The following is a 27,450-nucleotide window of genomic DNA, read 5'->3' as shown; positions in this document are numbered from 1 at the left end:
ATTGTTGTAGCTGATTCTTCTTTGTTCAAATCATCTGTTAAACATCTAATATGATGACTTAATTTTATCTTCAGCTCCATGAATTTTTGATGATCCACTTGATAAGTTCTGTTTCTCAATACAAAAGAAAAAAAAAAGAATGTGCACTTTGTGGTTCAAAAGGTCTGGGTTTTATGCTTAGCTCTGGGACTTCACCAAGCTTTATTTCCACCTATAGCACACAGTTAATAATATATTCATGAAATCATTTCTCTCACTTTGTAGAGAGCTTTCATTCTTATGTATTAGCTTCAGAACCAGTGTAGATATCAACCACATAAGATAAAAGGAAGAATTCAAATGCAGATTATTTCTAGTCCCTTATATTTGTGTAGTCTGTCACAGTATTACACTCTTCAAAACATTTAATATCATCTGAATATTTTCAGGGCTAGCATTTTTGCAAGCAAATATAAATAAATGTATCAAGATTTGTGACAGAACCCAAACAGCTGGAAAATGAATGATCCAGACATATGGGTCTAATAATTCCTCCTCCAGTGTTCATTCCAGAGCATTGGCTGCCTCTGTCTATCAAAGCTGAGTACCTTTAACCTTTCTCCTGATTCTCATGATAGCTAAAAATATTACGTACCAGGTATGGGACATACGACTGATTTCTGATGGATTAGGTTAATAGAACAATACATATTATTATTAAATGTCCAAAGTGCTATATTAGTCACCTAAATTCACGTTAAGAGAAAAATTGTTTCCTCTGCAGACATTTCACTACCTATGTTCAAAGCAAGAAAATGATGTAGTACAAGGCAATAAAGTACCGTACTTCTCCTAATCTAAAATTGGAATTGTGTTGTTCTATTTACTCTTCTGGTTTATCAGTTTCTTCCTATCTTTCCTTTTCCCATTCTGTATGTTATGGGGAACTAGGTATCCTGAAACCCCATAGGTGCATTACTTGACATAACCCAGTTAGAATTTATATTTTGAATGTCCTTTAAAAGCACAGGAGCTGAATGCTGTGCTCCTCAACCTGTGACATAGCTGGGAGAGGTTTCACCTCCAAAATCTTCTCCCATCATCCAACAGGTGGGACTTACTGGAAGGAAGTGATGTCTTTGGGGCATGTCCTTAAAAGGGTTATTGGGATCCTGGCTCTTTTCTGTCTCTTTTTGCTTTTCATCTGCCATGAAGTAAGAAGGCATCTCTACCAACATGAACTGTGTCACCACTGACCAAAGCAACAGAGCCAAGCAAGCACGAAATGAAATCTCTGAATACATGAGCCAAAATAAGCATTTCATTCTTTTAAATTGTTTATCTCTGGTGTTTTGTTACAGTGATAGAAAGTTAAAGCACCCTGAAGTGATCAGTACTTTCAAGATTTTCTGAACCCCACCCTCACACATTTTGGCATCCAGTGTCCCTTATCAATCTTCCAGGTATAGGCAGTTGAGGAAGAATGATGATCTCAAGCATTCACTCTCTGTAATTCGAGATAGAGCTAAGAACTTCATGTATGTCACTTCCAACCTAAGACAAACTCATTGTAGAATGTTCTAGAGGTGATGGTTGAATTTCCCCAGCCAGAATCACTGATGGGGACACGAGTTTCTGTGTAATTCAGAATATATGTTTATAAAATCTAGAGCTTAATCTCAATTTAATTAATATATTGTGGCTTGTGGTTAATTTTAATTTATTGAAAATTTATTAAAGTCTTTAATAAGGTGATACTGTTAAAAGGCATAGCAGCTGTTTTTGTTCTACTGTGTAAATGATGGCTTTCTGTATTTTATGTTGAAAATGAGTATTTATTAAATCAGTCTGTTGCCACTTTTTAAATAAAGTCATAAGTACTTTGGGGAGAACAGAGTAGTTGTTCAACCATCTCGTAGAATATAAATCCCAAGTATTTCACTGTCAGACTATGAAATAAAAGTAGAATTCAAAGGCATATGTTCTTCATGATAATCTAGACTGTTTATTTGATTCCAGGTAACTTTGGACAGTAGACATGGAAAGATGATTTCTCTTGAATAAGTCACAGTTAAATTACATCAATGAAATAAAGTATACTGTGAGCTTAATACATTGTAAGTGTTATAGAAGCACTACTTTGCTATAGTAAGTTAATGACTGAAGCTACATTTAATAACAATCTTACTAGTACTTGTATACAAAGTATTATACACATTACTAACAAAGGTATTACAGCAGTTGCAAGGATGTTATCAGCTCAACAAACATCTAACAATACAATATTCTTCTAAGAGGAAAAGTAATAATGCTAGATTTACAGACAATAAAGAGTTGTGTTTTCTACTTGAAACACTGGAAATAAGAATCCAGATGATCTGGTGTCTTGATTACTATTATTACACGGAAAAGTTTTCTTTCTTGGGGACTCTGATCCCCAGGAGACCTAGTTCATAAGTTTACATGAAGAGAAGTTTTAGGATACCACAGCAATGGAAAGAAACTCTCCTGTCTGAAAATCACTGATTTGTAAACCACTGCTTACACATCTGACTTTTTGTTAAGACCTATTTACATACATTCAGCCCAAACCAGTAGATAGAATGTTTTGTCTATGTTACAATAGGCATCATTAACATTTCATCAGGCCAGTGCAAGACAATTGTGAACAGCCATTGCCCAGCATTTAGGAGATTGTTTAATATCATACAAATATACAGTTAAAGGTATGAGAAATTTAATTTTGCACATGATATTGGTAGTCTCTTTTATGGATATGGAATGGCATGAAATAATCAACAGGACAGTAATTAGAGTATTGTTCATGTGGAGCCTGAATCTCATCTGGTGAATGAGCCTCTTTGCTGCAGAGTGAGCTTAGCAATGTGGCAACATTCTTTGACATTTCATCCCAGATAGACATTGCTCAAAACACCAGAGAGGCTTGGGGATCATCTAGGTTGCAGGTTTATCTCTACAAGTCTCCCAGATTCGTCTTTCTTTTACATATATTTAATACATAATGAGCCACTGAAGCTTCTTGGGGCCAGCATTGCTGTTCTAAATGCAACTCTGAGTGAGAACTGATTCATCATTATTTGGAAGCAGCAGAGCAGGTTGGTATTTGGCCCCTTCTAAAGACTAGTGATGGCATAATGCTTGGTAAGGACAAGCACAGCATCCTCGGAGGAAAGCATGACGAATCTGATGCCAGAGCTTATAAATACTTAAATCTAAATAATATTTAAATTAATGGATCTACTCAAGGAATTAGCAAATGAATGATACAATGAACAGTAACTCTAATGAGGATATTCATTGGGGAGAACACTTTAGTCACTTGGGTTAGGAACTGATATGAGAAATATCCAAGTGAACCCAAATAATTTTAATACTTTTAAATGAAGATTGTATAAAATATATGATGATATTTCACAGATATTTCTTAGAATATCAATAAGCACCACGTTTAGTGCTGTCAGCCCCATTGTCCCTTAATTTATTATATGTGATTTAAGTTTGAAAGTACAATACACTATAAAATCTACATGGCATTCACACAAATACAGTTTCAAAGAGGAATCCTCTAATTTTTTTATATCACTAATAATCTTTACCGAGTCTTCATAACTGTGAGAAGAGAGTTGGTACTGCCTGGTGAACTCAGACACGTAGACCAAGATTCAGGAGGATGCAGGACCAAAGGCTGGCAAGTCTAAACATGGAGACTAGACCCTGGATAGGACTTGGTTGAGAGAGTCTCCCCTTCTTTGGAGATCATATTACTCTTCCAGCAGCACCTCGAGCCCTCATCTGTATTTCTGTAAAGTGAGGGGACCTGTAGGCAGACTGTAGATTGACCCACAAGTCCATATCTACCTTGGCCATCCACCTCAAGGCTGGATACTGGGATAGCCAGAAATCACCAGGTAGCTGCATGCTCCATTTCACTTCATACTATGCAGGTCCCAGAGCCCAGCAGGAATCATGCTCTATCTTTGTAAGGACTAGAGACTAGATGTTTGAATGCAAAATTTGTCAGCGTCAAGTGGCTTATTACAGGATATCTTTCCTTGCTGGAAAAATGACCCAATTCTGAGTATTCATGGCTCTGAGTATGAGACTGGGGTATCCAAAGAAAGCAAAGCCATGATCATCTTTATGCTTTTGCATATCTTGCTAAGGGAGCAGAGGAGAAACGTATTCCTTAGCCCAATCTCATGTAGACAAAGCTGGGTGCTGGGCTGTCACCAGAGGCATCTGGGAAAAGCACAGAAGCAGCATATGTTACCCAGGCCTCAATCCCAAGTGTGCTGCTCTTCACTGCCCTTTTCTGTCTCACTCACTGTCTGATTCAGCCTCATTAGCCACATGGCCAGGATCTGGTATTCCTACGTAGCATGATGTCTATAGTGCTACTTAAATTGGGATTCAAACTACCTACATGCACAGTTGAAGACTGTTCTTGTACTGAGTTTCTAGAACTACATTTTAATGGCCTCCATCTCCATGAACTTGATCCATATCAGGTTTTGACAAACCTACACACTCTCATTTCCCTACAGTGACACTGTAAATACAAACCTTTACTGGAATCCTGCCACTGATGATTCCTTGGTAAACACTGATCTTAAAAGTCCTTAGCAATCCTTGGCCCCATCGCTGAGAGAAGCAGATTGTCTGAACGGCTATGGTCAGAATTGTTAATCAACAAGATTTCTGGAAGAACTCAACTTTTGAAACTGAATTCATGTACAAGATTTAAGCAAGTGGTAGAATTTACACTTGGTCACAGTTTTCTTTATGACATTACTGCAACAGTTACAAGATAGAAACACACACATACACACATTTATAGTCACATTCAAACATGATACAACTTTACTGATCCAGACAATACATCTTTGTAACCAAGAACAGAATGAAGAAAGACTGTTGTTTGGCCACCCGGGCATAAAATCTACTTATACCTGGAATATAGGAATGCAATACTCTTCAAGTCAACAGCAACTACACAGTGAAAACAATATACACGAAGACTGACACATGCTGTTATAAGAGGTCCAGGAATAGCTAGCAACTATGGAAAGTCACAGATGTCTGCCTAAAAAGTCAATATGCTTTTCCTCTTCTTTTCTAATTAAAATCTAATACCCTCACAGAACAGCAATAGTCCAGAAGATAATATATGTCCTCCTATGCAAACACAGGACTAGCAACTTTCGAAGTGTCAGTGAACTCAACTCAGTACTTTAGATCATCTTCAAATTCTTCTCGTGTTAACAGAAAAAAATAAATAAAACTTCATGGTTCCTTCAGTGTCAATTTTAACAGACATTTCAAGAACTACTAGGGTTTCTAAAGTGTTTTTATCGAAAGTGGTCCACTGGCACATACCCATTGCTGTGCTCCAATTTTTGCAGCGAAGTCCACCTTTTGGTTTTGCTAAACTAGACAGAAATAATACAGGGAAGACACTGATACACAACTCACAGGACACAGTACATCTTACAAAATATCTCTAGTATTATCACTATTATAAAAATGGACATCTCTCCTACTAGACAGATACATATCATAATGAAAGATGTGGTTACCAAAGCATTGCTCACTTGATAGCATTTTTCTATGGGTACTTAAGACTTGAAATTGAGTAGCCAAAGGTTTCCCTCTTATTTAACTAAGACTTGGAAGGACCACAGAGTCACAGAAGCAACAAGTTTTCTTTACTGCAAACCCTTAGCTTTCTTTACTGCAAACCCTTGGAGCACAGAGTTAGAGTACCTAAACTATTGATAGATCAGCAGAATGACAAATGAGCATGGTGACTGTCACTTTTTCACAGAGCATGGTAAACTTAAAAAATATAACCGATGAGACAACACACTCTTCTAGATTTTGAGCTAGAGAGAGAGAGAGAGAGACAGACAGACAGACAGAGAGACAGAGAGACAGAGAGACAGAGAGAAAGAGCAGAGCGGCAAAAAATTCTTTTCCAGTGCTGCCAGGGAGACCTCAGGCTCACAGAGCCTCAGCGGAGGTGTCTGTGGACACAGACATGGTCACCTTGGCGATCTTGACCGTGCTCTTGATGCAGCTCTCCGCAGCCCTGTGGACATTGGCTGTGTTGTTGGCATGCTTGTGCAGGCAGTCCGAGTCCCCCATGCTGTTGTCCAGGGGCTGCGCGGTGCCTTCGCAGGAGGGGAACATGCTGCGGAAGGCGTGTCGCAGGTCCTTGCTCCTCAGAGCGTAGATGATAGGATTCACGGTGGAGTTCAGCAGGCAGAGCATACTGCAGAAGGCAAACACCGTCTTAATGAGCTTGTTCATCTTCCCAAAGACGTCGTACACCATGATCGCAAGCAGAGGGCCCCAGCAGATGATCAGAACTACCAGGATCAGGACGAGGGTCTTGGCCAGCCTAATGTCCATGCGGGCTTGGTCTGGCCGGGTCACCTGTACCTTGCCATCCTCTGATGTGTGGATAATAATACTCTTCTGGGTTCCACGCTGAATCATGCGGACCGCATGGCTGTGAGCCTTCCACAGAATGTACATGTATGCATACACAATGAACAGCAGCAGCACGCTGGTGACCCCGATCCAGAACATCAGGTAGGTTTCGTCGATGAGTGGGAAAATGTCTGAGCACACAGATTTCAGCTTCTTACAGTTCCAGCCCAGGAGAGGCAGCACAGCGATCACAATGGCTATGGTCCACATCAGGCAGAAAGCCACCACAGCCTTGGGCCTGGTGACAATCCTCTTATAGGCCAGCGGCCTGTGGATGGATATGTACCTGTCAATGGCTGTGAGGAACAGGCTGCCGACAGAGGCGGTGAAGGAGGCTGTGACCCCGCCCAGTTTGAAGAGAAACACATTGGGGCTGTCTTTGCGGTGGAATACGTGGAAGTCCACGAAGCTGTAGACAAATATGACACTCCCCAGCAGATCTGCCACAGCCAGGCTGCCAATGAAGTGGTAAGAAGGCCTGCAGCGGAGGCTGCGGGAGTGGAGGATGACACAGAGCACTAGCAGATTCTCCAGCACCGTGAAGGTGCCCAGGGTGAGGGACAGCACGGCGATGGCCAGCTGCTGGCTGGGATTGAGAATCATGAAGCACTCCATGTCCATGAAGTTCTCCCCACACTGGATGTTCTCTTCATTTTCCTTGTAGGTTGACAAGGACTTGTTGTAGAATTCTGTAAGGTTCGATGGGTCTGAGACCAACTGGGGACTGTCCCCTGCAGTCATCTTTTCTTGGAAGGGACTGCCCCTGAAGGATGTCAGAGGAAATTTCTGTGGGAAGTACCCTAATTTGGATGCCATGTCGCCTTTGATGTCTTCGTACTGGATGTCATTCGAGCCCACATAGAGGAGGTCTGTGGTGATGGTGCGGAAGGTGGTGTCTGCAAGGCCATCTAGGATCGACTTCATAACCTCAGTCTTTGATTAGGCCAGACTCAACGGGACTGAGAAAGGGACCGTAGGAAGGAAGCCTAATGGGAGAGAAAACAGAGAAGCTGAATGGTGAGCAAACCAGGAGAACAGTAAGCAGAAGCACTATGGCCTTACAAACATGTGCTAGCAGGGTGTTTCATTTCTGTTTCTGATCACTACTGGTCAAGTCTTTGTGGAATCAGTCAGCATGAGGAGAGCCCCTCCCCCCAACTGGGGGATGGAACAGCATACATTAGACTCATCATCCTTTCACCACATAAGCTGTCTGGATTGAAGTCACAGTGTGAGTCCTGAGTAGATATGCAGGGTCATATAGGCCAAGTCACACCCAATGTCTCTTGGGTAAAATGCACATTTCCTAGGAAATGTTTGCTTCTCGGCCTCTACTATTACTCACACAGCATCCTGAGCTGATGTGGCTAGGGAGAGCAAGATCCCCTCAACAATCCCTACTCCAGAAGATGCCTTGTCAGAGAGGTAAGACTGGATGTATGAAACACAAGACAGTGTAGAAGAGGAGAAAGACAACGATGGGAACTAAGGACGGGTAGAAACTGTGGAGAGATCTGCTCCCCCCACGGCACGTTTCTCATCCACAGGAGGTGAGGGAAGGTGTTGACCCTCCATGACTGAGTTGAGCTTCTAAAAAGTCAAGATCAACCAAGAAAGGTATCAGGAAATGCCAAACTGGCACTAAGAATTCAGGAAGGCCAAGGTCTTTAGCATCAGGGAAGATGCTAACGGAGGATAGTTCAAACAGCATCCGCCTCAAGTTCTGTGGTGACAAGCATGTCAGGGGACAAGGCTCTCAAATGATGGCACTGAAAATAAGGATGATTAGTAAGAGGGGACCAAATTTTAAGAGTTGTATAACTCTATAAATGTACTGTTGTTTCAAAGTAAGACAGCCAGAGAACTGATCTCAGCATGTATAAATGCTTAATAGATGGCTATTTATCTTAATTTACAAGAAATGTAAGTCTAGAGTAATAGCTATAATGACTAAAGTAAATATAAAATTCAATATTTTACTTACTAATTGTCATTTGTTGTTTTTCTATATAATATAATATTATTTGGGGAATAGAGGGAGAACTACTCTCATGGAACAAATTTAAAAGTTCTGGGCCTTCTGCTATTTGAATCAACAATTCATTTAGTATTCATAGATTACCCATTTAATAATACACTACCCACTGTATACCAACTAGTCTATCAGACACTAGGGCCTGGACAGCATGATAGAGGAAGTCACTGCCCACAGGAAGTGTGCCACCTAGTAGAGGAGATCCATGGCTATTCTGAATAAATGTGGTGCGAGCTCCACCTGGGATGGCAAGGCATTGTGCAGTAACCAGTCTAAGGGTCAAAGGAGGCTTTCCTAGGGGAAGGATGTTTACGCCAAATATAGCCAGGATTTATGTGAGTGGGAACGGGACAGAGAGTCAAAGAAAAGATTTTCAAATGAATACCTTGTGTCTTTAAAAAAAATAAAGAAAGAAAGGCAATTTGGAATGAATGAGCTAGATGTGGTCCACCTTTGACATTCTTCCACTTTCGTGTACAGGCCATCATGATTGCTTAACCGAATTAGGTCACCAACCCTCCAATCAGTTTTCCTGCCTTTCTCTGGTCTTCACCCTTCTAATCACTGCCACCTTGCTGCTGATGTGATCTCAGTAAGAGGGATGGCTGATTATATGACACCTTCCCTCCATTTCAAGCTGTTTGCCCTAAAGATCAAACCTGCACTCTTACATAGCTTCCTCTTTTAGACCATGCTTTTTCAGACTCTGTATATCAGCCTGGCTGAGGTCCTTTCAGATTCTGGCACTCGCTCTCTTGCCCCAATACTCTTTTTTTTTTTCTTCAAATTTTTATTATCAAACTGATGTACAGAGAGGTTACAGTTTCATACATTAGGCATTGGATACATTACTTGTACTGTTTGTTACCTCGTCCCTCATACCCCCCTCCCCCCACCCCCTTTCCCTTTCCCCCCATGAGGTGTTCCATTCACTTAGACTCTTCACATTCTTTTCTCCCTAAACACAAAGCTTTCCTCTTCCCATCTTCTTCACCCAAGGGCAAAGCCCTGTAAGATGGCTGTGTGGTTTCTGCCTGTGCCTCTAGCCCTCACCTCCACACTTGGATTGCAGCACATAAACACACCTAATTATGGGGAATAAGATACAATAAACAAATGCTAACAAGTATAAACAAACACGGGCTGGGAATATGACCTAGCGGCAAGAGTGCTTGCCTCCTATACATGAAGCCTTGGGTTCAATTCCCCAGCACCACAAATATAGAAAACGGCCAGAAGGGGTGCTGTGGCTCAAGTGTGGCAGAGTGCTAGCCTTGAGCAAAAAGAATCCAGGGACAGTGCTCAGGCCCTGAGTCCAAGCCCAGGACTGGCCCCCCCCCCAAAAAAATAAATAAATAAATAAATAAAACATGAAAAGGATTACTTTTCAGCTCAGTGTCTTTGTTTCGACTGCCTCAACACTCTTTTTCCTCAAAACTCTTTTTCTCCCTGTCCTTGGTCAATTCTTCCCATGACTTTATCACTTCTTCCCCTAGTTCCTGCTTCCCAGGTTCAGCTGAAATACCCTTTTGGGGCACCCAGAATAACAAAACAGAGTTCTGTCATGACATTTACTAAAAATTTCAATATTTCTCATTGGCTCTGCCACTTTATCTCACATGGAAGAACATAGACTCATTGAATGCCTTACTGGAGACCTTATCTACCTTAGTATTTAACTATGGAGAATGTGTGGATATAGGAATGGCTGTGAATAAATTGGTTGGCTAGGTGAATATGTGTGTATGTGTATGTATACATATAGGTATACAAATATATGTGTATCTATACATAGATATGTGCACGTACACATGTGCTCATGTATACACATATGTACATGTGCATATGTATACACATATAAATATATATGTATACAAGCATATATATGTATGTACTTCAAATAGAATAAAAAAGTTCTTTTCTGTCCATAGTGGACAAGGGATTCTTCATGATAAGAAATAAATAAGCATGCCACTTGAATCAAGCTTTCTATCCTAAGGAACTGTTCAATCTTTTTGTGCTTGGAAAATGCCCTACTGGGGTAAAGTTATTAGCGTTCTAAATGAATCTGCCTACATAGTGATCACCTAGTCTACATATACACGAATGAGCTCTATGACACAGGCAACTGTGGCTAGAGAGGCAAATGAGGAGAGCAGAACTACCACACCTCATAGTGAACAGCACTCCTGTGACAGTGAGCCAAACACCTCCTTACAGCTCTGTACACTGGAAGGCCTTCTTCCTAATCCAGTGAGAGAGCCTGAATCCCCAGTAAGTATCTTTTCATTACTCAGGAAATGGAACTTTCCTCCTTAGTCTGGGCTTGCTTTGCACACTGTCCCTGCACTGGCATAGAACAAGGTTCATGATAGCCATTAACTGCTTGACAAGAGGCAGGAATTCCCAGGCACAGACAACACAGAGTCATGGAATATGGTTACAGCCCAACTGAGACAATAATCCAGGGACAAAGGCCAGTTGCTATAGATGTAGAAATGAAGGATACAAAAAGGAAAGGCCTAATAGCTGAGCTGGGTACCCAGTACTTCCTGTTTCTATTACTCAAAACCTCTCTGAGACCCAGCTTCAGGTGGTTTCAACTAAGTCTCAAGTGTCCTTGGATGCTTATTTATTGGTCCGTGCTATTCCTTCTCTCATTCTCATTCCTTCAAGAACATACCCTATGTATCTCACTAATGGGCTGTATGTCAGAAGTTGACCCTTAGTCTTTGTAAACTTGTTTATTAAACAATTCAGTTTGCATATGATAACTCATAACCATAACCAAAGGAATTAGAAGGCAGCCAGTGTAGAAGACAGCTGTTTTTCACATGCTCCTGGCATTTCCTCAAATCTACACTTTACCACACAGCTGCACTGGCTGGTGTTCTCGGGTGATCCCAAACACAGTCAGCCTTCTTCCTTCCACTTGCCCCTCTCTCTATCTGAACACTTATTTCCAAGCCCTGTTCCTATTAATCTTCTCTTTCTAGGCCTGTACCATTGCTACTTCTTTTTTTTCTTTTTTAAATTTTTTTTCAAATTTTTATTATCAAACTGATTTACAGAGAGGTTACAGTTTTATACGTTAGGCATTGGATACATTTCTTGTTCTGTTTGTTACCTTGTCCCTCATACCCCCCTCCCTCCTCCCCCTTTCCCTTTCCCCCATGATGTGTTCAGTTCACTTACACCAAACAGTTTTGCAAGTATTGCTTTTGTAGTTGTTTGTCTTTTTTTACCCTGTGTCTCTCAAATTTTGGCTACTTCTATGTCAGAGACCTTGCCAATCAGCCTGTGCCAGATATAACTAGTTCCCCTGATTTGTCCCTCTGCCTAAGGACTCTAACTATAATTTAATCAGTTCATATATTTACTTCCACAACTAGAATGTAGTTTCCAAACACAGAATAATGCCTTTTCGCCCCCATTAGGTAGTTTGCCAGCCTGAAAGCAGGAGAGACAGCTGGACACCCCCAGAAATGTCACCTGAACCCAGTAAGAAGGCAGCTCAATCTTATTAGCTGGTACACTCAAACAGTGATTTAATCATACTTATTTGCCTTTTCTTGAAATTAGAGGAGAGAAAGACAACTCGGTAGACAACTGGCTGGAAAACCAAAGCTGAGCTCATATTTTCCAGTAGTTACTGGTAGTTTTCCACAGCTTCCCATTGTTCAGTCATCATCCCTCAAATTACTAACTCCCATCACACATCCCAGTTACAGGCTAATTTTGAAAATTATATTTGCAGTATTCAAAATGGATTTGCAGCATTCAAAAGTCAAAAGGACACTGGAGGCTGTCCCCAGGGTGGTCCTTGTGCTGCCCCACCCTCTGGGGCTGCTAAGCAGTTTGTAAAATAAACACAACAGAAATTAAGTGAAAGGAATGTTCAGCTTGTCTTAAAGTGGGGCCTTGCAAAAAGAAGCCAAGGGAAAAATCCTAGCTTTAGAGAAGGCTGAGATCTGAGCATCGAGATTTGAAGCCAGCTTGGGCAGAAAATCTGTGCGACTCATAATTCCAATTAATCATCAAAAAGTTGAAAGTGAAGCTGTGGCTCAGGTGGTAGAGAGCCGATCTTGAGCAAAAAAGCCAGGTGAGATCACATGGCCTTGAGTCCAAGTTCTAGTACTGGGAAGAAAAAAAAAGGCACAGGAAAGGGAAGCTTCTTGCCTTGGCCCACATCCTTGCTCACAGCAAGGATGGAAGCAAGGACAGTGAAAAAAACAAAGTCAAAAGGTAGAGTATCTTGTACATGGAAGGATACATACATTGAATAGTCAATCTCTTGCTCTTGTATCTGTTTAGCTACTCACTTGCTTTGTAGAAAGCAGCACACTGTACATACTGTTCTGCACCTTGCCTGTTCACTTGGAAGAGAGTGCTGCATAATGTACAAAATCTCCCTCCAGCAGGTTTCCTAAGGATCTGTTCCAGGAATGTGACCAGCCCACCTACGGGTGGGAGGGTTAAGTATTTGGCATCTTTGTTATTACAATTAATGCTGCAATGAGTTAACCCTACCTACTTTATTTTTCATATTGCTTACAGTATTGTGATCAACTTTTCTAGTCATCTAAGCTTCTACCTGGGACTTACTGTGACGCCTCCTCCTTCTGGGCTTCTACAATGAGGAGTACCTCTTAAGTCTTGCTGGTTTCTCTGATTTAAGCATGTATAGAGCTTAACAGTGGCAGGTAACACTCTGAGCCTTTCACACCTATCAACTTGCTTATTCATATAATGGTCCTATGAGAAAGTTGCTGTTATTATCCTTATTTTCCAATGAAAGGTACACAGAGGGTAATTTGCCACTAGCACATCTAATAGATGGTAAAACTGGGGATGGGAGCCAAATGTCAACCATATTTCAAGTGCCTAATGAGGCTAGTGGCTACCACATTGGATAGTACAGCTCTGAAATTCCTGCTCTTTCTTAGCCTTTAAGATGTACCTGTTCTGTATCCTAAGACAGGGGTATGTGACTATATCCTTTTGTTTCCCTACTAATGTCAGCCAGCCAGGGCACTAGTCAAGGGACAGAACACTGCATCAGGAATTAGCAGACCAAGATTAGTGTCAGCCAGGGAGTTAATCAAAGTTTCAGTTTCATTTGCAAAACAGGGATGACAGTGATAATGATGGTGATGATGATGATAATACCTAAATCACGGAATTGTTCCGAAAATTAAATGAAGACAAATACACATAGAGAACTTCGTACTGCACCTGGCACAAAAGTCCTCAATAAATATTTCTGTCATCATTCCTTAGCACTTACGGCTGTTTTCCATATTCCCATATGAATTAAACTTCAAGAATATAAAATATATGCTAATAAGTATAGCCTATGCACTAATTATATCTCAAGAAAATGCATTACCTTAATTCGATCATTGGCTGCTAATTCAATTTCATTTTTGTCTTAGTGCTAAAAGCATGAAGCACACAAAGATACATACATGGTATTGGAGAAGCAGCTCTTGTTGAATGTCTAGTGTAGTCCAGTATTTGTGAAATTTAACAAACATTCAGTCATTAAACTGACATGGTAACCTATCAGGTGCTTATGGGTTAGCCTCACTTCACAGATAAAGTGGAGGCCATTAGTTAGTAAGGAAATTTTCCAGAAGCTGAGGATTTGTAGATGAATCAAAGCAATATTCAAGAATCTCTGCTTTTACACTTCATGTACTGTTTTAAGGATTAACAGTAACTAGATGAAAGCCATTTGCATCTTATTTTCACATTTTCTATGCTCTTTAAAAACAGAAGCTAAGGCATTTTGTCAATGGCAACAAACACTAATTCCTACTAAGTCTGGGTAAATCTGTCTAGTGGCAGGTTCCCAAGAATTAAAATTATAGTCAGTATTTGGGAGGCTGATCAAGCTTCTTCCAAGGGAAGACAAAAGATCATGAATCTACTTAAGTAATGTAAACTTGTACTACTATTTGTTCCATAGAAAGATGACCACATATGCAAAACCAATTTCCCATTTTAATGCAACCAATCTCTTCTCTTAAAATGAAACAGCTTGTTAAAAGCTAAGCCAGGACATGGTGTGGTTAGGAGATGTAATTGCTGCCCAATACAAGCCAATTTTAATTAAAGAATATAGTTAAAACAACATGGACTTTATGCAGTTGGAGGATCTTAGTAATGTCAAAACACCACTGTGCTCGAGTTATTTCAGCAGTTAATAGGAACTATGGCAGGAAAACTGTTTTCTGCATTTTAGTGATTCTTGTTTTTATTTCTACATTCGGATTATTACAGTAATTTCCACCTTATTATTTTTTGCATGGAGAGTGGGTTTTTGAGAGTTCATTAGTAATCTAGCATCAGCTTTGGGGGAATGTAGCTACCATTAATTTTGTTTTTGTTTGCTAATGGAAAAGTATAATTGGAAATTTCTAGCAGGATACATAGATGCACCTATTAAAGAAGCAGTTGTTTTTATTACAGTTATAGTAATGGATGGAATGACATCTAAGTATATCTTCTCAGGACTCTGTTTTTAAATTAATAACCACTGTATAACCAACTTAAGGTGTAAGTCATGCTAGTGTTCTAGCACTTTGAGCCACAGCTCTATTTCTATTTGACAAGTATTGTAAAAGCATAGATTTGTGTTTTTTTTTAAAAAGGTTTTCCATAGTCCAAATCTTTATTTATACAACCATTACGGTATAAAATATCCATACTGAAGCCAGGTGTGGTGGTAGATGCCTATAATCCCAGCAGCTGGGAGGCTAAGGCAGGATTGTGAGTTCAAGGCCAGCCTGAGCTTCATAGCAATACCCTGTCTCAAAAACAAACAAAAGCAAACAAATTGTCATGGGGTTTCTGATTAGGCTGATCACAGAGTGAGTCAGGAACACAAGGCTTTAAATTCCTGCATCAGTATAATTTAACAGCCGTTATTAGAGTTTTCATTGCTCCAGTGAAGCTCTATTTTACTTTGGAAGGCTATTTCAATAATTTAAGTATGTATCACTGCTGCACATGGAGTGAAACTCCTTGTAGTCTAGCCTGTGTCGCTAGCTCCTTAGGGACATAAATAGTAGGCTGACAATAGATAGAATGTTAAGTACTGGAAAGCAGAAAATGCTATAGAAGTATCAAAAGGACAGATGCTCCTGATGAAGTTGTAGATTATATCAGCCAGCCACACTATTAAAATTCTACATTGAGAATGCTTTAAAGTAGCAATGTCAAAGTCAGAGTAGGGGCCCAAGATATCAACTGCAGTAATTCTAAGTCCCTGCTCAACTCTGCAGTGTTTCCTACCTTGTTGATTTGTATTGTTTGACTTCAAGAAAGAGCCTTATGAAGGGCTCAAAAAGAATGTCAGTTCCAACGGATGTATTTCCTGCTCTTCATACATTTCTGGGAACAAGTCTGGTCCCTACTAATTTAATAAACATCAGTACTTTGTTAATGTATTTCTCTATAGTTAGTAAGGAAAACCTTAGTTGACTCTTGTAACTAGATTATGTCTGTCATATCCTCAACAGACATGGCTAACAGCATAGTAGATAAACAACGCATCCACATCAGCTACAAAGGTCATAAGTCTTCTAAATCTTGGTTTGAAATTCTTAAAATAGTTTGGTCATCCCCCATCATTTTTGAAAATGAAGTAAAATAAAGAACTGACTTAATTATCCTAATAATTCAGGCAAAAATACGTAATCTTTCTTCCTTGCATTAATGTCAGCTCCTTTCCCTACATACGAAAGAAAATTCCATTATGCTGGTAATGCTTGGTTGACTTTCAAAGCTTCAGTTCTACTTATGTTTTCTAACAAAAAACTCCATAGGTTATTAAATGTACCATTTCTCTAGTCTATTATTTACTAACAATAGGAGGGAATGCTGGATTTTTTTTCTTTAAAATGTATCAATTAGTATGAAATAAGGACAGTAAGCACTTATGAAGCTTTCCTTTCAAATTTAATGTGAGATATCCTTATTATTTAACATTTTAAGGCCTATTAAAATTTAATTTTAGGGCTCAAGAAATTTCAGGCCTCAGAATTACATAGGCTTAAGCACTATTTCATGATGGTTAACAAGCAGTATGTCACAAAGGAGCACTAATAATATAAATGGTATGATTACTTGACTGAAAATTTCCATCTACAATACAATTTTTGTTTCACTTCTTAGATGTTTTCTCCTACCAAGTGCTTTTGCCTTGTCTTTGAGAGATGCCTTCTCTACAGTCTGGGAGAACAAAAGCAGTAACCAAAGCAGCCTTCAGAGAATACACAAAGTTTGTGTGATTCAATAAAAGTTTTGGCCAAATTGTTCATAAGACTAGCTTGCACATGAGAAGTGGTCACTGCAACCAGAGAGAAAAATGACACTAATGGCCTGTAATGCTAGCAGTGGAGAGGCTGAGTTGGGAAATCAAAGGTCCAAGGCCAGCCTGAGCTATGTAGCAATACCCCAAAACAGCAGAAAGCAATAAGTTGCTCTGGTTCATAAGATATGTAGATCTCAATAAGAAGACATTCTCTCTGCCATTCATTATTGAGCTCTCCACACCAATGGCTAAATGTATACTACATGACGTCCAGTGGTGCGCCATAGCTTTCATCGTTTCTTCTCCCTCCTCATTTATTGACAAAGGGGCATTTTCTTTTTGACTCGATAAACATGCAAACTAAGTCTGACTAAAAACGCAGTCTATTTCTCCAGCTTCAAATCTGAAATTTGGTTGAACATATACATACTAAAGAAAAGCTTGATACTTCAAAATGTTCATCTAAGAAACATCTGAACATTTAATTATGTCCTATGCATCGGGCTAAACACACATATTATTTCCTTGGTTATACTTTTTATATTTGGTTCCATATTTAAATGAAATAGAGGTTATGATAATGCTTTTCTACATGAGAGAACTGAGGCTTAGAGAGGTAAAAATGTTCTTCCCTAGGTCTCCAATGAGTAACAGAACTTCCACTTCAGTCCAGTTTGTATAACTCAGAAGCCCTGGTCTTTGCTCTGAGATACATTTAGTAAAATAGCCTTTTTCACTACTAGGAAGAGGGAAAGTTGGTTTAAGGAGAAGGGGAATCATAAATATTACATGATAATTTTGTGCAGTGAACAAGTAAAAGCTGAAAAGATTGTCCACATGACCTGCAGAGCATCTGTACCCATAATCCGTGGGAACAAAGTAAGACAATTAGCTGTAAGCTATAAGGCCTAGTCAAATTAACACCTTATTTGCAGTAATTGTTAGCAAATAAAATCTAAATTATCTTCATCACTAATTGTTTTGGTGTACTTGGGTTTGAACTCAAGGACTTGTGCTTAATCTGTTTAGCTTGCTTGGTCATCAGGCATTCTGACTTAAGCTACACCTCCATGTCTGCTTTTTGCTGTTTATTTTGGAGGTTGAGTCGCACAGACTTTTTGGCCTAGACTGGTGTTGCACCTCAACCTCCAGATATTAGCCTCCTGTGTAACTAGAATTATAGGTATGAGCCACTAGCACCTATTAGTTTTTGAATTAGAGAAGATAAGTTTGCTTCTATTTGTTATGTTTTTTTTTTCTTCATTAGTAGAGTACAAAGGCTATGCATAGTAATGACACCTTTCTACAATACCAGTGAGAAGGGAAGGGAGCACCTTCAGTGTCTGACACCTTTCTAACACCTTCTCATGTCAAAATAGGAATACGAAGTCATAGTTGCTAGTAAACAAAAGTTTAAAACCTGCATTTGCTACATGGAAACATTTAGATGTCCTTAAAAAACACTCAAGTTTGCAGCCTGGGTAGAGTATTTCGCTCAGGGCCAGAGGAAATTCCCAAGGTCAATTCCTAAATCCTGGGCTGGAATGAAGGTAGAAAGATTTGTAAATCTCAGGGTCCAACAAATGATTCTTATTTTAACAGCACTATGACTAATGGATATGGAGTTATACAGGTTATTAGGTATGTACTCGGCCTAACACAAATCATTAACCATTATTTATCAAACATATGTTAGGTGAAAGAAGCAAAAGGAAGGATTCTTCATCCTATCCTATGCCATCAAATAAAGCCTACCCATTTACCTACCTCCTCATAGACTAAAGAGAAACATTTGAAAACATGTAATAGGGGCATTTTAATTATCACAGAGTATGGGCCATGCCTTTAGAACTTCTCCCAGGAGAGACAAGGGGTAATGCTAGCAGTTTTGTAGTTGCTTCTCTATGTCTCTTTTATGTCTAAGCCCTCCAGACTACAAACATTCTTACAGCTGGGACAAGCCTTGTGTGGCTTTGCAGGTCCTCTGCTTGGCATACAGTAGTCATTGCTTACTAAATGAATGTTACTGAGCATCAGCAACTTGTTGGATCTAGCTTGATGGAATAACATTTAAGTGTGATTATCTTCCTTGACATAAATCCAGCTGCTCATGATAGTACTGAAGTTGAGTCTCAGTATCAAAAAGTAGCCATCTGATAAAATTCCCAAATGACAAAATGTGTCACTAATTATTTACTCAAAGACCTTTTCTCTCAGTATCAAAGGCAAGTTGTATTGGTGGAAATGAACATTTTATGGGCAAAGACCAAGTTGTCACATTTTGTTCTGATCTTGTTTACTCTGGATGAGTACTATGAACCATAACAATTAACTATATAGCAATGATAGCCATCTCTACGAAATGCATAGCCTTGAATGAATCCTAATTATACCTGATGGTAGACTTTTAAAGACAACATGCAAAATTAAATGATATAATGAAAACTTTTCTTACTTAAGTGCATGTTATACATTGATCTTTCCCAAACAGGTTTCTCCATTTGCAAGTATGTTTTCAAAACAATTTATCAAGAAAGTTATATAAAAATTCAACCACTAGATGGAGTGAATTTCATAAAGCCCTCAGGAATCAATTTGTTATTCCAATCACTGGACATAGTTCTTGCTGTGGTTGAGCAACTTCTCCTCCTGCTACAACATTTTATGAATTTTACAGCTGAACTAATTAAATGTAAATAAAATATGTCATGGAGGTCTAAAATGGATCATTACTACTGCCTACAAAAACTAAATTTCTAATTACTTTTCTGCGGCAAAGGAACATTGAGAACATTTAATCTATTGACAAAAATTAATTGTGAATATTTGGAATTTTACCTCAAGAAAGTAATTACAAATGAGGAAAGAAAACTAGTTCTATCAAAAACAAATATGTTTATGCCAAGAGAGCCTAAAAGACGGATAGTCTTAGAAGCCAGAAATCAGTTTTATGAAATATTTGGCAAATACAAAAATCATCAACACAGGTTATAACTAGCAGTAAAAAGAATGGAAACTTATTTTCTATTATTATAGGGACTAACACAGAATACCTAACAAGAGAAGTGAATATTGGTTCAAATATTCATACAAACTGAGGACACAGTGACTTTCTAAATAATTCAGTCTCCTTTCTCTCATTCTCTCAGTGGAATAATTTTCAATACATTTTTATCATTGTTTAAATCTAGAGTTTTCCTCAAACATTGTTTTCAAAACTAGGCCTTTACATAGTACCTATTTTAGTTTAAATGCTTAGGAATTTTTCAGTGCATACTAACAATGTAAGACACAAACAGAAAAATATACATACACACAGGAATGGAAGTACAGGCTCCAGTGAAGATAACAAACTAGGGAATAAAATAGATGGGAATGAGCTGGGACGTGTGTGTAAAAGCACAGTTTGAAAAATAGTCTCTGGAGTCACCTGGTGGTATGTCAGTCAGTGCATGCAGGGTTGGTCTACAGGTCAGTCAGTGGCTCTTACAGGGGATTCAAGCAACCAAGGTCCCAGGCTCTAGCTCAGACTTATGAAATAATTAATAATGAAGTTGGGACACATCTGAGTGAATAAGGCCTCCAGGAGATTCTGAAATCTAAGAACTGTTGTTAAAGATTACACAGAGAGACAAAAACAACAAAATGGAGAGGTGAAGGATTAACTTTAGAAGAACTGAGTTTCAACAGGAAGAAGTAAGATTCCGTGAGGTTTTGGTTCTCTCAAATGATTGCTAAGGGAGCCTGCCCTTGGCAAAGTATTCTCCCACAGGAGGACCTTTCCAACCAGGGCATTCCTGTTTGACTAGAATAAGTAACAATAGTCCTGCCTGAAAATAATCACAGAGCAAGGAACCTCTAAAGGTGTTTTGGTCTACAGCTGAAGACTTCTCTAGACTCCCCCCAACCCCCTCCGCGCCCCCAGGAAACTTAGTAATGTATTTTGTTCAGCAAAGGAAAGTGGCTTCAAGATGTTTATATGCACTGGCACCTTACATAGATTAGAAATCCTACACAATTTTCTCTTACTTCTATTTACAAAGTTTATGTAAAGCTTTATAAGACTGCTAAGCCATTTCTTTCCACAACTCAGGGATGAATCTCCTCACTACTGAGCCTAACAGAACAGGAAAAAACCAAAAGTAATGACTCTGGGCAAGCTGTTCTTACCCTAATTATTTCAGAGAAAATGGATCTCAGATTACTGATAGATTACCATAGAGAACTAAAAACCGTATAAGTATTTTCTCTTTTGGGCTGACAAGAAAGTTAGATGTCATTTCCAAAAGTAGTTGAGTATCTTCCAAGTCAAATTTCCATATATGCAGTCATGCAGAATTCTTTGGGTAATCCTTTTTTTTTTTTTGTACCTTAGTTATGTGTTACATTCTCTAGTTTTCCTTTTGCTCTCTCTACATACACTTACTCATCACCCATACAAAAACTAGAGAAAGTATATGTAAATTTTGATCAGCAATGCTTTGAAATGAGTTCAAAATTCTGCCATATAACCAGCTACCATGTGGATAAACCAAAATACTCACGTCACAGTAGATTTAAATCAAGTCTTTCTCTAAAGAAATAAGTTTAGTTTTAAAGTACAGTTAAATTATAAGCAAATATGAATGACAAAGCCATGCCACCTAAATTTTTAGTGATCAATGACACTGAATTTGAGACTGAATTTTTTAAGACTATATTAGCAATTTGGATATAGCACTCCTTAAAACTCAATTTGTAAAATACATATTCATTACAATTTTCTTCTCTGGAAGTGAGATATAAAAGAATGCAGAAATGTTGAAAAAAATAAAAGCACCCTCCTATTTAAATGTAAGTCTTGAGAAACTTGATTTCATAATTATATCATATTTTTAATTACATTTAAATATACTATGGACATACGCAGCTTGTGAAAGCATTTGTCAGTATATTAAACCATCACAACAGATTGCCTGGCACATCTTTGAAAAATGCCTCTGCTTTTCTTTAAAAAAAGCAATAGCATAGAATTTGCTAGTAGGGAAAAAAGATATTACATTATCAAATTTGGGAAACAATATTCATTTTATCTTCTGAAGTTAAAAAAAGGAATCAAGCCAATGATATCAAATCTCTTCAATTAATTAAAACTCTAAACGACTAAAAAGCCAAATAAATGGGGGAAATAGGACATTAATTAATGAAATACTGTGCTGTTCAAAAAAAATACTTGCCATTTGGGAAGGAACTTAAATCTCTTCTTACGTTAAAAAATGAAACATCAACTTTAGGAAATTAATTCAAAAATACAGAATATGATGCAGTGGTATAGTATTTTTTTTAATGAACAGTTGGCTAAAAACCAGTGATTTTCATCTAACCAGTCTCAACTTACTTATTTGAAAACAAAGCAAAACAAAGAAAGCAAAACTCTGAAAGCTTTCCTAAAATACAGGTGTGAAAACTTCTCTAGTTAGGGCCAAAATAGAACTCATAGTATCTCCACAACAAGTGCTCCTGCCAGGCCCACTTCCTCAGGGTTGGGAAGTAAACAATTTGTCCCTCCAAACCCCATACCATTCTCTCAACTATGCACCTCAAGAAACTAGTGATCACTACACTGTTTAATTAACCTGTTCAAATAAAACTTTTAAATGAGAGGTCGTGACAACATTATTCATTAGCAATCTATATGAAAAATACTTTCAACATAAAAATATCAATGAAAAGTAGATTAAGAATATGTTTGTACATGCAACTAACTGTCCATTACAATGTACTTTATTTAAAGAATGTACTTTATTTTACCATGAGACACCCTTTTCACAGTGAAGAAATATGACCCAGGAAAGCTTTTAGTAGATATTTTATATCAAGAACTAGCTAGCAGTAACCACACTGATTATGTAATGGCTTTGACCTTTTGTGACTGATAGATCATAAATATTCCTACTGTCCGTGTGGGTCAGCTTAGTTCATCTAACTTCAAATAATTCAAATGGGAAACAGAGGCGATAGAATCTACTACAAATAACCCTCTCACAAACTTTGTATGGTGTTAACTTCCTCATAATAGTAACAGAATGTATTATATATAAGTTAAATATAACTATCTTACTATGCATTTTCTGATCTGATAATAACCTCCTATATTTTCTTCCAACTGGTACAGTCCTAATTTCCCAAGCATAATCAGCAAGATTAGTAAAAACTGTCTTAAACCAATCAATGTTTATGATAAAATTATCATCAAGTGTGGTGATACTCATCTGGACATATTTGTAAGGTCTTTCGAACCCATGGGTCTGGAACAGATTCCCCACTTAGCCTGGAAAACAAGAACAGCCTTGTTCTGATTCAAGGTGAACGCTTCCTTTGCCTCAAGTCAAGTCTTCCGTGTCCATCTGTACAGTCTATTTGAACTTGGACATTTCCCCAAATTTATAGTGCTCAATTAAAATCAGAATGACATATTTAAGGATTTTAAAAGGCAATCATGTCTAAGTTTATATTTTGGCAATGATCTATGTCAATAAACAAGTTTTCTCATGCATGTATGTAAAAGTGTATTTATGCATTTATTTGTCTAATATTATGTAGCATATAGTTTCAAAGTGTAGATAGCCTGGATGATAAAAGTTTCTTTTAGTCCAGAAAATATTGTGGAGTAAGCTAAGTTGATCTGTTATGAGATGAATTCAATCCAACTTAAGAATATATAGATAAGTGAATTGAATGGTCATCAAGGCATTCAATGGCAACTCATGGCAAAGTGTTGAGCCTCTACCCCCTACACACCCCATAAATAGTACCCATGCACTTATAAAACAAAGTTAACATTTTTATGAGAACAAGATTAAGAAAAAACTAGAGATTCAGAGTGGTAGTGGAATATTAATTAAAATTCTGTCAATACAAAACTCATCCATTATTTTTTATTTCCTCCTATTCTTTATATTGTCTACAAATCTTCAATGAATAAGAGAAAAACCAGCAGAGCTGGTTATTTGTATAAATATAGGTATGCAATATATAAACCTGATCCTCATATAGTTTTTTAAACAATGTTGGGCTCAGGTTCACAGTCAAAAGCAGAATTATAAATAATTTAAACCCAAAGGCTTATTTCACTCTATTTGTCAGTTCAATTAGAAAATGATGAATACCAAAATAGAAGAGACAGACTTGGGGTGGGGGGGGAGGTACATGGCATCCTTTTAGCAGGGAATTCAAGCTCTCATCTGTGTTCTTTATGCAAGTGAGCTAACATAATTACCCCAAGAAGAACAGGCAGTAATCTAAAAGACAGTCTCCATCTTACTAACCAAATTTAAGAAGCTATAACTAAATCTTATTTTTACTAATTATGTGTTGTTAGATATTTAAAAATTCAATTTGCTACTTTTTTTTTCCTTGAAGCATTCCTGGATAGCTAGTCATAGGAAATAATCCCTTTAGTAGGCCAACTATTTTCTGGGACAAAACATTTGGTAAGTGTGCTGGACTCTAAACTGCAGTGACAAGTTCTCTTTTGTAATAGTTTATTCTTAAACAGTATTCCAGTCCTAATTCCAAAGACCAACACGAGATAAGCAAGAAGTCTTTCTAAATTTCCCAGTGGTTAACATTAACTTTGAGTCAAGCAAAGGAGGATGCCATATGATTGTTTTGAAAGAGTTTCTCAGGCTTTGCCTTAGTAATTAATAAGCTGACACTGCATACTAAACACTCATCAACACAATCAATGGGGTTGCTGCCTTCCTAAGATAATAGGTAAACTGACTCAGAGTTTTCTTTAGGAAGACTGCAATATGCCACAAATATAGTGGTTCCTTTGGAGAATTTCATTCCTGGCAGTTTCATGGTGGTAACATTTAACAATTTCACTATTTTAACATTTTGAAATGCCAAAAAGAACACAGTGCTCCTGCAGCAAGGCTTATTAGAGAAAAGCAATCTCACAGGCATGCAAGAGGAACAGAGTCCATGGGGAGAAGAGGAACAGAAAAAGACAGAAAACACTGAATAACAAACAAAGCCAGGCACGACTCCCAATGTGAGAGCTAATTTTTCACCAGAATTAAAAACTTTATACACTGGATTAAATAATATCATGTATGGCTTAATTAAGGTTCTAGTCACAACATTCATTTATCGACACATATACTGATGCTATTAAAATTCAAAGATTTGAATTCCTGATTTGCCTTCCTAACAATGAGTATGCAAGCATAGTAATTTTATTTTGAAAGGTCAGAACTGAGCATTTCCACCCCTGGCATTATTTTCCCCTCATACAGGCTTAAGAACACAATGAGACTTCTACCCCTCAGATACTAGATACGTACCTTAGCCAAGGAAGCTCCATGCTTGGAGTGGGAGACATCTTTGAAACAAAAAGAGTCCGTTTACAGTAAGTTCTCCTGATAAGCTAAAATGCATTAGTTTACATAGACCATAGCAACATCAAACCTCTCGTCTAACTATGATATTTGCTGGTGTCCTGCAAATAACTGCTTGCAGTATGGACTGTTTAACATTCTGGGGGTTCATGTATTCTCTTCATGTATGGATCTCATTAGAAAATTATTTCTCTCATTTAAGAAACTAGTTAGAGTCTTTTCTTTTGATAAGACTGCTTTTAAACTGAGTTAGAGAGCAGAGGGAGTACCAGGAAGGAAAGGGGGGGGGGGGGCAGAGAGAAAAAAAAATCAATCAGTACATCTTTCCCTTGCAAACTGTCAGGAGGGTAGGATTAGAAAAGCAACACTTTAAATCAGATAAAGTCCTATGGGAACCTTAAAGGTTGGATGCCCTGAGCTTCTCAATATTCTGCAAAAGAGATTGATGTCATCTGTGACCCCACTGATACCCAATGTCCACTGAGTTTCTTCCTAGAAATTGCATTTCCTCTATTGTTCAAATGATAGTCACTTGGTAATAAAAATGAGAAGTTATAGTACCCATAGAGATATCTTTCAAACATCTTTAAAACCAGTAAATCTGCTCTAATCTCTTATTGGATTAAATGCCCAAGAAGGCTTAACATGTGGAGAAATAAACAAAGGCAAGAAGGCTCTTATTTGGAAATAAAATTAAGATGAGAGACAAAATGATTAATAGGTCACTAATTTTTTTCCTGTGTGTTTAGCTTAAAGCCTTTGAGAGATGGATGACCTGTTAAAATCAGAAGCATGCCTGCTGCTTTTAAACTTTCAAATGACCAAAGGGCAGCCTTTCCTGACCATCACGCAAATATTTACATCTGGGAGGGGATCCATTTGTGATCTGTGAGCCTCACCAACAAATACCTTGAAGAAAAGACAACGTCAACTTTATTCATCTAATGGCTAGCTCTGAGTCAAATGCTTCTATCAGCCTGCAAACATAAGCATTAAGTACCACGCATATTTGATTTTCCTTCAAGGGCTATTATTTGACATCCATTTCTTTGTGTGACATTTAACATTTTACTTTAGTTTCTAGGTTTGATGCAGAAGAATGTATATCTCTGGGAAGACCTGGCTGATACGCTTTGAAGACAACAGGCATCAACTCCAGCGCCTGCTTTGCAAGCATGCACAATTACACATTTTCTACAAACAGACATCAGCATACAGAGAGCCAGGTGCACACACATTCAATAAGTAGTAAATGGTAGAAACCTCCAGAAGCAGCACAGACAACCGTTAGCAGGCTGGAGCCATCCGGCTAAGTAAACAGCCACGCACGATTCGCTCTCCTGGAACAAGAACTCCAATGAAGGACACTTGGGGATCACACTGGTCAGTACCCGATGGGGCGGGAGGTGGTAAAAGTATTTCCAAAGGCAACTCTGTCAGGTCTTACCCTTCGCATCCCCCGTCCTCTGGGCAGAAGCTCCCCGGGCACCGATAGCGCCCCCGCACAGGGGCTGCGCTCCGCCGCTAGAACGAAACGTCCCCCCCCCGGACTCTGGGGAGAGATCTGCAGGGAGCCAAGACGCCCGGCTTGGGCCAGGGGATGGCACAGGCGTGGCGCCACGGGAGCCCCGAAGAGACGGAGGCGGAGAAGTGGAGAAGGAAGGGGCGGCCGGGGGCTAGCGGGCGGGGAGGGCGGGGGGGCGGCGCCGGCGCCCCGGGTGGGGTGGAGCGGGGTGTGCCTCCGGGCGGTCGGTCAGTAACTCAGTCGGTCCGCGCGCTGACGTCCCCGGTCTCCAGCACGCGACAGCGACGGGGGACGGGCGCCCCCTTTGCTGTTGCAGCCTGCGAAGCTCGCCCCTGGCTGGGGCTCCGCGCCGAGTCCTTGTGAACGCCCCGCCTGGCCCGGTGCGGGGCCGCCCGTCGTCTCCGCCAGCCCGAGCGCGCGTCGCCTCGCCCTGCTGGCGCGGTCCCTGCCTCTCCCTCCGCTCGCTCGTGTTCTGTCTCTGGCTCCCTCTCGCTCCGGTCCCATTTATGAAGCGCGGTCCCATCACGTGTTAATGAGCCTTTGTCCTGCCCTGGCAGCGGTGGCGGCTCTGACTCCGCCGAGGGAACCGCGCGGGGAGGGAGCAGCGCGCGGCGCCCTCGGCTCCAAACTTTGCTGGCGCGGGCCCCCGCCGCGCCTCTGGCCCCGGGGCCCGAGGGGACTCGCCTCTCCGCAG

The 27,450-nt window shown here is 39.4% G+C and overlaps 1 protein-coding gene across 1 annotated transcript; it reads right to left on the bottom strand.

Annotated features, from left to right (window-relative positions):
* Positions 1-1,964: 1,964 nt before the first annotated feature.
* On the bottom strand, positions 1,965-27,139 carry Cnr1 (cannabinoid receptor 1). The gene is made up of 2 exons (XM_048353853.1): positions 26,679-27,139; positions 1,965-7,478 (listed from the first exon to the last, which is right to left on the bottom strand). The coding sequence occupies exon 2, from the start codon at positions 7,414-7,416 to the stop codon at positions 6,001-6,003; it is 1,416 nt and encodes a 471-aa protein (XP_048209810.1). The 5' UTR covers positions 7,417-7,478; positions 26,679-27,139; the 3' UTR covers positions 1,965-6,000.
* Between the last annotated feature and the right edge of the window lie 311 nt (positions 27,140-27,450).

The sequence above is a fragment of the Perognathus longimembris genome, chromosome 9, assembly GCF_023159225.1.
Source record: "Perognathus longimembris pacificus isolate PPM17 chromosome 9, ASM2315922v1, whole genome shotgun sequence".
NCBI classification, from domain to species: Eukaryota; Metazoa; Chordata; class Mammalia; order Rodentia; family Heteromyidae; genus Perognathus; species Perognathus longimembris.
The sequence above is the reverse complement of the archived record's forward strand: the minus strand, read 5'-3'. Positions and strand labels throughout refer to the sequence as shown.

What these genes read in the sequence shown, in the direction of transcription:
- Cnr1 (XM_048353853.1), bottom strand. Translation starts at nt 7,416, where the DNA reads ATGAAGTCGATCCTAGATGGCCTTGCAGACACCACCTTCCGCACCATC.